This window comes from Nanorana parkeri, unplaced genomic scaffold, assembly GCF_000935625.1.
Source record: "Nanorana parkeri isolate BGI_ZX_2015 unplaced genomic scaffold, ASM93562v1 scaffold819, whole genome shotgun sequence".
NCBI lineage: Eukaryota > Metazoa > Chordata > Amphibia > Anura > Dicroglossidae > Nanorana > Nanorana parkeri.
The window spans coordinates 204,314-220,431 of NW_017307087.1; the positions used below are offsets into that span (position 1 = coordinate 204,314).

Below are 16,118 nucleotides of genomic sequence, written 5' to 3' on the forward strand. Positions count from 1 at the left end.
GTGGAAGAGTTTTAGACAGATTGGTTTTACTGTAGTTTTATAATTAAAAGGGAAAAAAAGGGAAGAAAAAACTTTTAATAGATTAATTCTAATTTCAGTATCTCACAACGAGTAGGTTAATTACACCTCGTTAATCAGGACTTGGCACTGTGGCACTCAGGTGTCATTTTGAATTTGGAGTAATGTGGAGTGAACTGCTCGCCTTAGTAATCCCAAGGCCCGGAGTTTAGACACAAGTTCTCCGGCATCTGCAGCGGAGGAGCCCTTGGCCCTGGAATAGAGATTTTCTCATAGACAGGGCTGCTGGAGCTTCAGCACAGATAATCAATTGCTGAACAATGGCGGCTTCAGAGAACTCGGCACAAGGATATTAAATTACTGAACAATGGTGGTTGCCAAGGGCCTGAATGTTCATTTACTTTCTGCTTCTAACAGATATTCAATTATCCATCTACAGGACTGTATATATAGGATGATCCACGCTGATTAAAGGTCATATAAGACATGCATAGGTGCACATTGTTTTAATGGCTTTTTAAAAAATTGAATAAAAAAAAAAAAAATCTTGTCACTTTGTGTTAATGTTTTAGAAACTTTTAGAAATCCTATATAGCAGTAAACTGGATTGCAATATTTAGTTTCAATGTTGTAGGATTCTGCAGCTAGCAATGAACTTAGCTGAAAGGCTCATGTACCACCAGTGACATGTGCTCCCTATCATATACATTGTTCTCTCCTCTCTATCTGCTCCCCTCCCCTAGTACACACATTGCTCTCTTCCCTTTATCTGCCCCCAGTACACATATTGCTTTCCCCTTTATCTGCACCCAGTACACACATTGCTCTCTCTCCCTTCATCTGCCCCCAGTACACACATTGCTCTCTTCACTATATCTTCACCCCCCAATACACACATTGCTGTCTTCCTTGTATTTGCCCACCCCCAGTACAAACATTGCTCTCTCCCCTCTATCTGTCCCAAGCGCACACATTGCTCTCCCTGTATCTGCCCCCCTCCAGTACACACATTGCTCTATCCCCCTGTATGTGCTCCCAGCACACACATTGCTCTCTCACCATGTGTCTTCCTAGAGTACACACATTGCTCTTTCCTTCTGTATCTGCCCCCCCAATACACACATTGCTCTTTCCCTCTGTATCTGCCCCCCAGTAGACACATTGCTCTCTCCCCCTAACCCTAACCCTGGGCATTATGTAAGATGATAATGTGCAATGTATTTTATTGTAAACTGGATGGGCTATTATTCATATATTTTTAAGATTGGTTTAAGCATATTGTTAAACAAAAGAACAAACGTGAGGTTTTCGAGGATGTTACCTCTTTATCAAGCTCAATAGGAATGGTTCCTATTGAGCACCATTCCTATTGAGCTTGATAAAGAGGTAACATCCTCGAAACGCGTTGCTCCCGAGCATCCACCCACGACCTTACTGACCTGATCACTCCTCACCCTATCACTATCCCGGCCGACTTTCCATCCCACATCATCACCACGGTACGGGCACAGGTCTAGTCAAGTTCATACACAGTTCGAGTTCTTCCACCCGCAGCTGCAGCCACAGCAGCCCAGCCAGACGTCATTCCACACATCGCCGGCACTTTGCATTACAGTAGCGGGGACACGGACACATTTTGTGTGTCATTACCCGCACCCCCGTCCACCCCTCTCCTCTTTCTTCCCTGAGATGAGCTACCCCAGGCAACATACCAGCCTTCATTGATTGTACACGTTGGACTTCACGATCTTCTCCACAGCCCTGTACCCATCTGGTCCTGAGACCCACTCAAAGTAAGTTTTCCATCTCACTATGTTTAACTTAGTTATATAGCCCCTTTAGCCTTGCGCCCTCACGTTTGTTCTTTTGTTCCACAAGTGCAGGTACTCCTCCTGTCTCCCAGGGCTGCAGACGAGGTAGAGTTACTGTATCCATTTCCCCAGGCCCAATCCGTGAGCGCTGTCCGTACTATTCTTGTGTGCTTTAAGCATATTGTTATTCATTTAGTTGATCGTTAGTGCTTAAAGAGGAACTTTATCCATATCTCCAAAATAACAACAAAGGCACCTTTAGAAATGTTTAGTAATGGCAGTGTACAAACACATACTTCTAGATAATTGCAGGCTCTGTATTCTTTGCATAGCTTGTTTTTCTTTTCCTCCCCATTATTCTCACAGTGGCCATTTATTACTAAGGGCCGGTTACTAAATCTCCTTTTACTTCCTGATTTCTGGCCCATGTGACTAGGACATGTGACTAGGGATGCACCGATACCACTTTTTTAAGACCGAGTACGAGTACCGATACTTTTGATCAAGTACTCGCCGATATCAATTACAGATACGTTTTCTTAAAGGACCAGGTCACATTTTTTCTAAAGCAATACAAACTAATGATTTTAGGTCAGTTTCTTAATATTATGATTCATGAGATGACGAGGGAGCATGACGCCGGCTTCCCGTCCAATCAGAATGCCGGGCGCTGCGTCATTACACGGCACCCGGCTTCTGGATTGGCTAGCTTTCTGACCAATCGGGAAGACGGGCAGCGCGTCATTGCCGGTAAGTCGGCTCCATGCTCTCATCACAAGTGATGAGAGAGCATGGAGCAGTTTCCCGGCCAATCAGGAAACCGGGCAGCGTGTAATGACGAGCTGCCCGGCTTCCTGATACAGGAAGTACTCGTGCTAGGTATCGGAGCATTTGGGCGAGTACGAGTACTCACCCAAATACTCAGTATCGGCACCGATACTAGTATCGGTATCGGTGCATCCCTACATGTGACCATGCACATCATCTCAGGGGAGGAAAATGCCTTTCCCTGAGATCTCGTGAGATTACAGATGAGATTTCTCAGCAATGATCTGCTGATGTAACCTTTCCAGGGAGCAATGCTTGGGCCATAACATCACTTTTGCCAAAGAGAAGCAGAAAGTAGAAAACAAGACAGTTTAAGTAAAATGAAAATAAAGTTTGTTTATCTAATGAATGTAGGATGATTTAATATCAGCAGGCAGAGCTGCTGATATGACACATAGAAATTTCATTTGCATATAAAGACAAATTCCTGTCCCCTGCAGCAAGAGGTGTTGCGAAAACTTTCTCCGTCAGCTTAATATAGGGACTGCTAATATTTTATATCATGCTACAGATTCACTAAAATTATGGGCATGGCCAGATAGTTACTAACTATGGCACTAATCTTACCATACATTCTGTCACTAACATCACATTAACAAATCTCATTTCATTATCTGTCACCAACTATCATGCATGGCCTCTCGGAGTAACCCTATGTTTTAGAGCTCGGTCAGTTCTGCAGAAACACCCTGAACACCTTCAGGCCTTGGTCTGCTAGTGAGGCTACAGACAGGAATGTTTAGCTTGGTTGATCGTTCCAGCTCTTGTAAATGGAGCAGCAAGGAACGAAGAAAAGGACAATGTTGGGGAACAGGGGGTACAATCACAATCGTATCAGGATTTTTAACCTGCACAGGTGACTTTTAACACATGAAAGTCGGATTGGGTGACTGTCCTTTTGTCCCTATGTGCACTTATAGTGAAATCTTTTTTATTTAATAAGCATCAATCTTTTAATTCTCCTTTCAGTACATCACTTTTTTTTTTAATAGTCTGCATGTGACAGGAAAAAAGAAGCTTGTTTTTCCATAGGGACTAGAAATAGGACTAAAAATGTACAGAGAAGATCTGCAGATGTGTTAGTGGAATATAATAGCTCATTATGTCTATGAATGGCAATGTGCCCACCAACAAAGCACATTTTCTGTGAATCAGCATATCTTAGATGTACAAATTGTTGCTAATAGCCATGAATGACACATATCAACTATGAAACTTATCCATCCAACATTTAAAGAGACTATTTCATGGAGCAAAATACCTGAGAGATATGCCTCGGATAGAAGCTGTCGTTGTTTGTCACCCAATGCAGTGAAGCAAAACCTGTTCAGCTTTACTGGGAGTAAAACCATTGCTCTGGAGTTAGTATAAGGCACAACAGACAGAGAATAGCAGCTTCCATATGAGGTTTCTCCCATAAGAATGTTGTTTTTTGACAGATTCCCTTTAAATGTCTAACTTGGAAGCTTAAAGCCTAACTCTGGCCAAAAAGCAAAACAACCCCTCACTACAGTCAACAGTATGGTCCTCTTCTCTCCAGCATGCAATGTGCACCAACACCACATCCCATTCTGATAACATGGCCACTGTACCTGCACTGATTGCATGAGGACATCAGTGAGAGGGACAGCGAGAAGAGTTGTCAGAGGGCTGGTAGAAAGAGTGGCTTCAGGGGACCAGTTTTTACAGCTGAAACCAGTGGGGAGGACCATGGAATAAGGTGAGTATTAGCCCATCCTCTAAATACACTAGTTCTAGATTATTCATCGGTCGGAGGGGGGTCTTAGTTAGCCAATTGTAATTATGTTAAGTTAGACTTTAAGTAAAGTTGGCTTTAATAAAGCCTGATACAAAGTATAATGATGAGTAGTATTCCACAATGAGTAGTACGGTATTAGTCTGTTTATGCTAAGCTCCTAAAAGCTGTTATCTTATTGGTTGTGGTTGTATTTTCTTTTTGTACCATTTATTCATTATTGTATTACAGTAGAACAGATTTTTATTCTCCCTCTAGTGGCCATCTGTATTTTACTGCAGTCAGTGAGCTTCCCAGATTGACTCATATTATGATAAAAGCTCAAAAACATAGAGGCTGCTTTGTTTTCAGTCTCATCATTCGAATGAAATGGGTCTCTTTCATTTGTATTTATTAAAAAAAAAAAAAAGGCTGTAGTTTCCTTTCAGTTGTTTGCCTTCTGTTTGTGCACATGAAGCATGCATTGGCCAAAGACAAAGATGGGATAGTACAAGTTTGTGAAATAGAGAAAACGCATAAAGCCTTAGCATGGAGCTGAACTCAAAAAGTGAAGATCTGCTTTGTTATAGGGAACATCTAAAAATGTTAGATGTGATTAAGCAGTAAGCTGAAAAATTTGCCTTTTGTGACGGTGCCTACAGACTCATAGGTGTATATCTGCAGTGTGAGATCCTCTAGGGCAGTGTTTCTGGTGAAAAAGATCGACACTTGCACACTTGGTTTGTAAATAGATGATATGCTTTTAATTATTATAATTTTATAAATGCATTTAACCATACACAATTTTACTGTTAAAGTTTATTGTCTACCCTACCCTAATATAGTAATATAGTTATTGTCTACCCTAATATATAATACATCACTTTTTTTCAGGGCTTTAATTTGTTATAAATTGGGATAAATATATTTTCTTATTTCCTTGGGTTATATTAGGAATAACTAGTAACAAAAAAATTGAAAAATATGCATTTACCTGTAATTGTTCCATATGCAACTTTATGTATTTTGTGCACCCCCAATTATTTACCACCAAATATAATCCATAGAGTCTGCTGATTAAGATAAGATTGGGTCAGGTTGACAAGGGCACAAATTAGCTCCAAATTTTTCACAGGTTTGCAATCGTTAAAAATTGGATTCACATTGCACTCACGTGTGGGATTATTTACATACACTCTGTATATTTCATTTTTCTATTTTTTTTACTCCTTTTCCTCATGGGAACCTGTATCTAGTCAGTAGATACCTAATCCAGAGTTTCAATGCAGCTGTGCAGCAACAGATCACTTCTAATAGTGATCTATTGCTGGCTGCAATCATCCAGCAATAGATCGCTACAGCAGAGCTGTACTGCGTGTAGATAAACTGGGCAGAGCTGCTCTACCTTAGCCTCCATACTGACAGGAAGTGCTGTGACTTTGTTTGTGATCTCACACCCTTTTAGTGTGTGTGTGTGTGTGTGTGTATGTCACAATGCAGAAAAATTATGTTAACATTGATTTGCTACAGGTACCCCTATGGAGCACTGTGTGGCAAGATCAGGAGCTTATTGTTGCAGTGCTGGATCTCAGCTGTCACTGACAGCTGGCAGTTGCAGCACCAGAAGCCACCAGGAACTACAGAACATATCAGTTCAGGTGCCATTTGTAAACAGCATTGGGACAAACAGCCGTTGTATGATGTGAAAAATGCCATGAAAAGTAGTGTTGCCTTAAAGGAAACTCTTACTTCCAGCATTGTGTATCACAGGCAGGGCCCTCCTTACCATCTTGTCCTAAATTGTATTGTGACTGTAATGTCCGCCTTATATTTTAAAACACTGTACAAACTGTTGGCGCTATATAAATCCTGTATAATAATAATATTATCATAAACCAAACATAAAAGATAAAAAAGACACTGTCAGTGTCACTTTTCCAATGCAATGAAAAGTGAGTGCCACCCCCGATCCCCTTATACACATCTTTGAATCCCCCACCAATCCTTTCTGCACTCCATTACAGCCAGCAACAATACTCTCTGTAATAGCACATTGGTCTAACAGCCAAAGGTTAGGTTTGAGCAGTGTCACATGATCGGGGGGCTGTGACAAACTGAGTGCTGGCAAGATGAGTTTAAAGTTTACCTTTAAGACCATGTTTCACGTTACACCCATATTCAGGGTGTACCATGAAACATGCCCACACCGCAATACCCTCACCCCCCTCCCACCCCCCACTTATTTGATTCTCGTAGTACTGCTGCCAGCGAGCTGCTGCCCTGCCCACACAGCCGTGTCATTCATTCACAGACCCTTTGATAGGATCTGTGACTGGAGAAAATACAAATCCCATCAGCCACCGCTGCAGAGGAATTTGTTGCTTTTAGTGGAGTGATGTCACCGCACTTGTAATCCCTTCCATGTTACCGAATGTTCAAGGACAGGAGGGAGAATCTGCGATAGCCAGAGCATTGCCCACGATCTACTGATCACGGTTTACAATGTTTTACTGGATTCAATGCAAGAAAAAATGAAAAAAAAGATCTGATGAACATTTCCAGGTCCCACTGATTTTAGTAGGATTGGGCAGTGACAAAGAGTGTCACTGGGTAACTGTAGACCATAGTAGACAACACTAGCCCAGGGGTCTCATGGCGTAAGTCTTTGAGCCGTGCTGATGGCTGCTGATTGTCACCCAGAGATTAGAGCTGAAATAATAGACCTGCATGTATACAGAAACATAGCACCACCACGTAATGTATGAGCATAGCCTTACCCAAATATATTGTTTACTGTATATGCCAAGCAAGTAGAAATTGATTTTGAATTATATTTCTAAAGAGTTTTTCTTTTTTAGTTATAGGATCACAGAGGAGGAGGAGTCCCAGCTCTATGATCATGGACATCTTTGAATCTCATCTAGGAAGTCATATCTTACAGGTAAAGCAAAGTAACATATGTGCTACAAAAATAACTTTAACAAAGGCAACGTATTGCAGATGATTTCATAATTGATGTAAAATATATAACATACATTAAAAAAATTAAGTAACATATTAGTTTACAGTATTATTGACTAGAGAGCATTCCTGCACACCGGATTTCCTTCTTATAGGCTCTGTATTTTAAGAGACAAGTCATGCAATGTACAAGCCTATATCAAGAATTCATGTAGTCGGTGCAGTAAGCACTGGGCTACACTGACCACACTGTTCTATGTGGAGACTATTTACTTTTGTATATAATTAGCCTAAAAGGCATAGTGCACCCACAGATTTTAAGAGTCAGCACCCGCAGGCTTATTTTGTGGTGCTTAGAGATTTGTAATTGCCAATTTTTATCCTCCATTGTCTCTCTGGAAGATTTGTGTGCATCTTGCACCTCTGACCATTATTAAGCCTGCCACTATCCCTTTTGGATTTCTTTTTTATTTTATATGGTGGAGGATGTAACCAAAGGAATTGGAACATATAAAGTTGGTTGTGAACACCCAAATCCCCCAGGTGAGCAGGAACTAAGGCAGGGAGATTTCACTATTGGCGTATCCAAGACATATGTGAGGCCAGGGGTGGACTCTGCCCACCAGGCTCCATTACAACAAATTAAAGCAGCACAGTTTTTAATATAATTTGTCTATTTTTTTACAATGGTTTCATTAATAATGGTTTGGGTTTATCTTGTTTTCTTAAATGTTGGTTTTGGTTAGATAAATGCAGGCTTTAATTTTGCATGAAAAACGGTAGAGTTTTATGTTAATTATTGTGCACAGGGAAAACATTCATCTTGTTTATTCTTCATCTTTATTCTTCTTGAGCTGTCACCAGTGTTTAGTTATGTGGTACATCATTCTTAAAGAAAATCCAGGCAAATAGCTTAATACATTGAAATACACTTTGCGACCCAGACACTCCATCCATACACCACGGCCTGGTCCCTGACATTACTTTTCTCCGTTACAGTTAAAAATGCGATTGGTCACTGACCCAAACAAAACAGATGACAAATGCACCCATCAATTCGTCTCCAGCTTTACAGTAAGGTGCACACGGAATGGGCTTTAAACAGTATAATAGCAAAAAGTTTTCCTGGCACACTCACAAGCTAGCATGTCAAAAAACTTGTCTCACACTAAGATTAAAAACAGAGGTTTGGATACACGTCTTCTGCAGAAAATGTGAAAGCCGCACAGCAGCGCCAAGGCACCTCTTATAGTGCGGTCCTAACTCTAAACTATAAGAGTCACTGACCCACCCCCAGCCTGCTCATCTGAAAAAGCATTGGCACACTCATTCTGCTGTTTTCATGCAGCCAGTACGCTCCCAGTGTTAGATTGACGGCACTATGCAATGCAGTCTCACACTGCTGCCCCTCCAACCCACTTCTTCTGTGCAAAGGGATGCAAGAGACTACCATATAAAAAGCTGCAGGTTCTTTTAGAATTAGTATTTACAAATACATAACATGGAATACATTTTAATGTTTTCTTATATATGGGGACTGCATCTTAAACATAGGCTGGTGGTTTTATCTTTAGTTATAAGGGGTTAAAATTTTACCAAATATATAAGGAAAAGATTGTATCTGTCTCATCATTCTTTTTAGATTTAGTGATTTCTTTGAAATTGTCATAATGTCCTTGTAAATTATATTAAATAATGGTATTGCCTCTTCCACCTTGCCTGTTTTATTCATTGGGCTTATAAAATTCCACAATTATCTGTGAAGGTTGGCACAGCATGCTTCCCAAAAAAAGTAAGATGCCCTGTTACTGGAAATTAGGACAACATGCTATTTCTATCATTTATTTTTAATTGTCTATTCTGAGGCAAGAGTGGAAGGATTCATTGTTACAGTCAGTACCGAAGTGACATGGATGGATAGAAAAGATAGATAAATCCAAATGTCACTTAAGGAACATTTCTTACCCCCCTTTTGTAGGTGTTATAAGCCCTTCACCGTGATTTTGTGCTTGCTTGTTTCTAGGTCAACAGTATTCAAATAAGAATAGTTTAAATATGTGTTTTACCTGTAGATATATCCAGTCACTTTAATAGATTTACAACATCTCACACTCACACAAAAGGACAGCTGCAGATGACAATAGAAAATGGGCCCTGTAATGTATCTTTCCATGGACTGCATAAACAGGAAATTAAAAGACTACTAGTAGCCAACTATAACTGGTCCAACCAACTTTAACTTAAAGTGACATTAAACCCTCAGATTTTTTAACATAAAACAATACTGTAATGTGTGCCTTACTGTAATCCATGGTAGCTTCCCTTCTCTTTGCTGCTCTTCCTTTTAAATCTGTATCACTTCTCATGCTGGGGGAGAACTTCCCTTTGCAGGGGCCTGCCTTGTCTCTGGAATGGCTACATGGTGTCTGTGTGAAGGTTCACAACCTGAGCCAGCACTACAGGAAGAGGCACTCAGCTGCAAAGGGAAGTTCTCCCCAAGCATGAGAAGAGATACAGATTTAAAAGGAAGAGCAGCAAAGAGAAGGGAAACTACCATGGATTACAGTAAGGCGCACATTACAGTATTGTTTTGTGTTAAAAAATCTGAGGGTTTAATGTCACTTTAACAGATTTTTTCTCTTTGTTTTTTTTCATCTATAGCGTCTGTTTAATTCCCTCAGCTATGATTGTTTTATATCAGTATGCAGTCTCTAGACCGCTGTGTATCCCCGTCACTTTAGAGTGGTGTCTGTAGAACAACTTCAATATCTCTTTCTCCTCTTGTGGCCATAGACATGCTTCTTTAACCACACTTCAGCAAGCAAAGCCTCTTGTTCTGCGACCTCTGTCCCTGAAAAATACACTTCATTTAAATAGTTGATGAGGTTGCCTGGAAATACATATGAAAACTGTATTTAAGCTGTTTGTGTCCTATCAGTGAGTCTAAATCTCTTGTGGAATCAAGCAGGTTCAGGGTGAAGCCAGGGCAAGAGTTTTTAAGTGATGATAATTAATCACTGGCATGATTATAGAAAGAACTGGACAAATCTAAGCTTTGGCATGTCAAAGAACTGCAAATAAATAATAGATTTACTATAAATATGGTAGCCGTGGCTTTCTGCGGAAAGGTGGCTTGGTGGAAAAGCAGCCAATGATATTGGTGTCTTCTAATTAGCTCTTAGTGATACTTGATTAAGATAAATATTAGTGATGTTGTCTCGATGGCTGTAAAGAAGATGGAATGGTTTGCTTTGGGAAGGGTTAATTCAGCAGTGCTCTTTCTCCGACACCTCTGATCAATTGGTAGATGAATGGATGGCTGCAGCCCCAGCGCTGACATTTAAACCAGGCATCTGCCTGTGATTGATAAAGTCCCGCAGGCGGCCATCAACACAGAGAGGGCAGGAAGGCGAGTGTACGTATAATGGAGCATCCTTGCAAACTGTCTCAGTGCGTATTGGTAAAGAAAGGCGCAGCTCAACACATTTGCCTGTTCCCAACGTTTTATTTTATTGATTATGTGTCTTTTCTGTTTTCCTTTTTTTTTTGTAAGGCCTTTTTTTTAAATTTCACCATAGGTACCTTCCACCCAACTGAGGGCATGCATTACAGTGCAGCAAGTGCCCTTGAAATGCCATTTGTTTGAATGGCACCCCAATGCACCTCCCGGCTGCAATGCTTTCCACCGCGGCACAATGCATGGTACCGCAATACCATGCGTTGCGGTAAAAAAAAAGTAGTACACGGTAGGTAGCATGTGTTATTCGCATGGTAGCACGCTAAGAACACACTGCAGCATTGTGAATGGGCCCAAAATCTTCAAGAGGATGATTGTATTATAAGCAGATCTTGTGTGCAATAGGATATATTCACTGCATGGGGACCTCACATATACTACAGCTGACTTTTGTAAAATGGATCCTAGTAATTATTATGCTGGAAACTGCACAATGTGTTCATATTTATGTAGTATTTAATACCATCCACAGAAAAATCAGGTCTGGGTGTGCCCATGGTGTAGTTGGTGTTCAAGAACACACATGTGAAATACCATTTTTACAAACAGGAGACATTTCACAAGAGTCAATTATGGTCATTGTTCATCCAGCGTACAGGGACCATGTAGTAAACCCAGAGCACTGTAGCTGTAAATGGCCAGGAAAGTTTAGTGTGTACTTTCTTTGAAGTTTAGTACACACAAGCACTAGGCATAGAGATAGGACTAATTTTCAAGAGCATGATAGTGTTTTTTTTCCTGGTGGGGAACCATCCAAAGGATCTCTCAACAAAAACAGGAGTTGCAGCATCAGTGCATCCACACAAAGCATCCACCATTCGAAGAAGAACAAAGCATACTCATTTACTTAATACTCAGCTGTAGAGAGACATTCAGCTCATTAGAAATGTGTTACAATTGTCAAGAAAGCGGTCAGTATGCATTACTGATGGCTGCGGAGTGTTCTTGTGGGAATCCTGTATTCAAGGTGTAAAAGTCCATAGGGAGGCATGAAATATTCCAGGATTTTCTGTCCCTTTATCCTTTTAGGTCCAAGCAGCTCATCCAGATTGTACCAGAGATGATAACATTGTGTAATTTACACTCCTCCCTATACCTCCATTGCTTCAATCCATGAGTTAAAAGCATTAGTACAAGATTTGTCTGCTAGGTAATAATGGTCTGCACTTGGGTTAAGGGGAACCTGTAATGTGTATGCAGCGTATCATTGTGCTGTTGAGAAGTCTTATATAAAATAATGTTGCTTAGTGGCTAGCCCTTCTGCTTATAACACTGGGGGTGCTTCTGTTTGAATCCCATTCAGGACACTCTCTTTGGGTGCTCTGACTCCAAAGACATGCTTGTAGGTTAATTGGCTCCTGTCTAAATCGGCCCTAGTATGTGTGTACTTGTATATATGTATGCATTTGAGATAGGGACCTTTTAGTAAGCTCCTTGAGGGCTGGGATCAATATGTATGTAAAGTGCTGCATAAATTGTTGACGCTATATAAATACCTGTAATAATAATAAAATGAATAATAATCATACTGTGCACATTAATGAGATATGTATAATACCAACAATGATAGACCAAACACCTATAAAACAAATATATGCTTCATTAATACATACATACCATTGGCTACACTTAGATGAATCCTACAAGCATACAAAAGAGATTTATTTAATATTATGGTACAAAGAGCAGAGAAATTGAGCTATATGTTCACAAGGAAACAATTAAAGGACACCTGTCATGACAGACTTACATGGGCAGCAATTATTGACCTCCTACAGAAAATGGTAATTGCCCGACTAATTTGGCTTTAATGCTTTCAGATTCACTGAAAAGTATGCAGGAAATCAAGTCAGGACCTCTTCTATACTTTCACTCTTAGTGACTCAAAAAGCACTGAAGGTAGAAAAACAGCATGGCAGCCAGGCAACTAGCATTTTAGGTTAGAGGTCAGCACTGGGAACTGTATTACTCTCAGTACAGGTTTACATCAGCGGTGAGTTTGTTCACTGAACATTCTGTATATCTATTCCGTTCTCTTGCCAGGGGGGGTGGCGCAAGTCTCTCTAGCAGCCCTTTGGCTCCCAAGCACATCCTTTTCATTAGTGGCCATATATAGTGAAATGTTCCGGCATCCTGAGGCAATTAATCAGATATCAGCTCAGAACTGTAGACAGCGTTAGCTCAGCCAGTGGAACGATGTGCTGGTAAACCCAGGGGTCGTATAAGAATAAGATTTCCCTTTACTCAGTAAACAACAAATGCATAGACAATTTGTTCAGTGAACAAGTGCAATGTTGATTGTGTCTTTGTGAACATATGAAGCAGTGCTGGGCTCGGTGTCTAGGTGATGAATCTCATGTAAGCATTAAATTTTCCCCCGGTCCTTCATTGCCTGTAGGGAGTCTCCCATAGCCGGCACGCTTCCGGCATCACATGCACCTCTCCTGCGCTGGACCCGGCAGGTCTCCGCCAGATCCTCACAGCGGGGGCTGATTTGCTGAACAAAATAGCACCTGGAAGGGAAAATCATCCCAAATCACCGAACTAAAGATAGAAAAATGGCAAAAGTGAATATATTTGCATATGCAAATTAGCTTAATTGATCCTGCTCGCCTCTACAGGGATTTTTCATTACAAACTGGAGTGCTACATTGTTCGGCTCATATTGAGTAATTTACTAACTAATGAGACCCGTTTGCACTAATTTGCATATGATAAATGGTCTTAATTGCAGTAAATAACTTGGAGGCATAATTAAAATTACTTAATTTTTCCGTGTTGCACGGCTATTAAATCCACATGCGGTCAGAGCAGGGAGACCTGTTTGTGAAGTGGAGTATCAAAGAACACAAATTGGCTAATAGCGTGACCCTATTGCTGAGCTTATGACATGACATGGGCACAAGTGCACACGGTGCTGTACAGGACTATGTGCAATATAGTCACTTCTAGCAAATCACCTTCAGGCCACTTTACGTTGACCTTGTACAGATCTTCCAGGAGTTTCACTGCATATGTTGGCGCTTCTTTCCGCCTCTGTTTTTTTGTAACTGTTATTCAAGTCAGAAAATATAAAAATACAGCTCTGAAGTGTCATATACATTTATTCTAATGAAAATCACTAGTTTTGTTGAAAAAAAAAAAAAGATTCAGGTTAAAGCTTTGCATTGTAAAGCTGTTCTGATTGGAATAAGCCTTACTATGCATTTCTTAAAATTAGTGCTGATTGTAAGTTCTCACCGGCGGGGCCCTCCTTACCATCTTTTCTTGAATTGTATTGTAATGTCTTCCATATATTGTAAAGCGCTGCGCAAACTGTTGGCGTTATATAAATCCTGTATAATAATAATTTAGTGGAAGGGTCTGCCTTCATTATTGCCTTATGAGTAGTATCAGTGTTGTAATTAATTCTAATAACTAGATTACTGCTAAGTATTGCATCAAAAAACAAAAATCCTTTTACAGAGGATGCATATAGCTTGACTTCAGGCTATCGGCATGCTTCCAGGAAAAAGAAGAAGAGGAAATTAAACATCTCCATCCATGTCCATAGGTTGCCAAGAAAGTGGCTTGTTTTGTTTTACAGAAAGCCATAGCAGCTACAGACTGAAAGGTGTTTTAATAGCATTACACTACAACAAATATTGTGCAGCAATAATATTTATTTTTGTATTTCTTTTTAGCAGCAACGTTTTCTTTTAGGCTGGTTTCACACCTGGGCTCACGCAGTGAAATCCCATAATTTCCTATGGGCATGGTTTCCACCTGGGCGTATTTCAGCGCGTTTTGGCGCGCTGAAAAACGCCCTACGCCCGAACTAGTACAGGAGCTTCTTTGGGGCGTATTTCAGCGCGTATCCATTGGTATTCCTGCGTGTGGGTTAACAAAGCGTTAACCCCGAGCCACACTCGGGAATACAGCATAGGTCTTACCTTGTTCGCGATCCCGGCTCTGTCCTCCGGCCGCTGCCATCTTCCGGGTTCCGTCCCTTGCGAGCGTCCGCGTCGCAGGGGGGCGGAACCGGCGGGAAGTTTGAAAGTTAGAAAAAAACCTGAAAAAAAGATAGAGAAAAAAAAATCATACAGCCAGGGAGGTATAAAAACAAGCGTAGAACGAGCGTTTCACTGAACTAAAAAACGAACTGAAAACATGCCTATAGTAACGCCCATGTGTGAACCCAGCCTTAAAGCAGAAGTGTAGAATTTTTAGCCAAAAATTTAAGTCGTCAACAAAACAGAAATGTGGAAGTGGAAATCTTCCAGTGGGGACACTTTGCTATGGTGACAACGGAGAGGGAATTGTTGATTGGACAGTGAATGAGCAGATCTGTACTAATGAGATCATCGCTCTGTTCTCTGTGCTCTCTCCTCCTGTCAGCTTGTTCTAATATTTGCATGAAGCTCACTCGATTGTCTTTTAGTACTGCCCTTCCTGTAACCAGTCTGAGATCTTCTTTACAAGGGATTACAAGATTCAAGTTAAAATGCAGGTACTTACACTAGATGCATTTAAAAGGTACATTTAATAATTAACAAACACATAGTTGCATTTGCCTCTTTTTTTTATTTGTCTGTAGTTCAGCTTTAAACCCAAGCCTGATGGCTGGGGAGCTTTTAGACTCAGTTGAGAGTTGAAACCCTTTCACTGCCACCGACGTAAGGCTTACGGTAGAAAACAACTGTTTTCAGCTGGCCACCTAAGTCTTTTGTCGGTGGCTTTCTCCCCTCTGCTTTATGCTCACGGCCCTCTGTAAAATAATAGTTGTCATCAGCGGCTGACAAGCTATTAACAAAAATTATGGGCGCTGACAGATTCTCCCTGCCTGGAGCCGCTCAATGCTTTTCTCGGATCTCCACTGCTCTCCCCCGCCTGTATGGGCTGAGGCAGTGGGGATCCGAAGAAAAATTTACAGCTGAAGCCAGGGGGGCGCGCAGAGGAGGGAGCCACTTTTCAGGATGGCCAAACGGCAGGAGAGAGAGAGAGCGGCGGAGCCGCTGTCATCCTGTCAGTTTCAGGATGACAGCAGCTGTGTGTGTGGCTTAGTGGAGGATCAGTAAATATCTGTGATATTTACTGATACTCTGTATGCAGAGCGAACACTGGAGTGATCAGCCGATCACTCCAGTGTTTGTAAACAACTGGGATCACATTGTACTATGAGTCCCCAGTTATGAATGAACAGGAAGTGCTTTATATAACTTCCTGTTCATTCATGAGTTTCCCAAATGGGTGGAAGCACTCACAACAG

At 41.0% G+C, this 16,118-nt stretch overlaps 1 protein-coding gene across 1 annotated transcript in view; it reads left to right on the forward strand.

Annotated features, from left to right (window-relative positions):
• NPAS3 (neuronal PAS domain protein 3) overlaps window positions 1–16,118 on the forward strand; it is a 250,929-nt gene that overhangs the window by 98,426 nt on the left and 136,385 nt on the right. Inside the window, exon 5 of the mRNA XM_018565151.1 lies at window positions 7,251–7,333. Coding sequence (XP_018420653.1) covers window positions 7,251–7,333 — 83 coding nt within the window. The remainder of the gene's footprint in view (window positions 1–7,250; window positions 7,334–16,118) is intronic.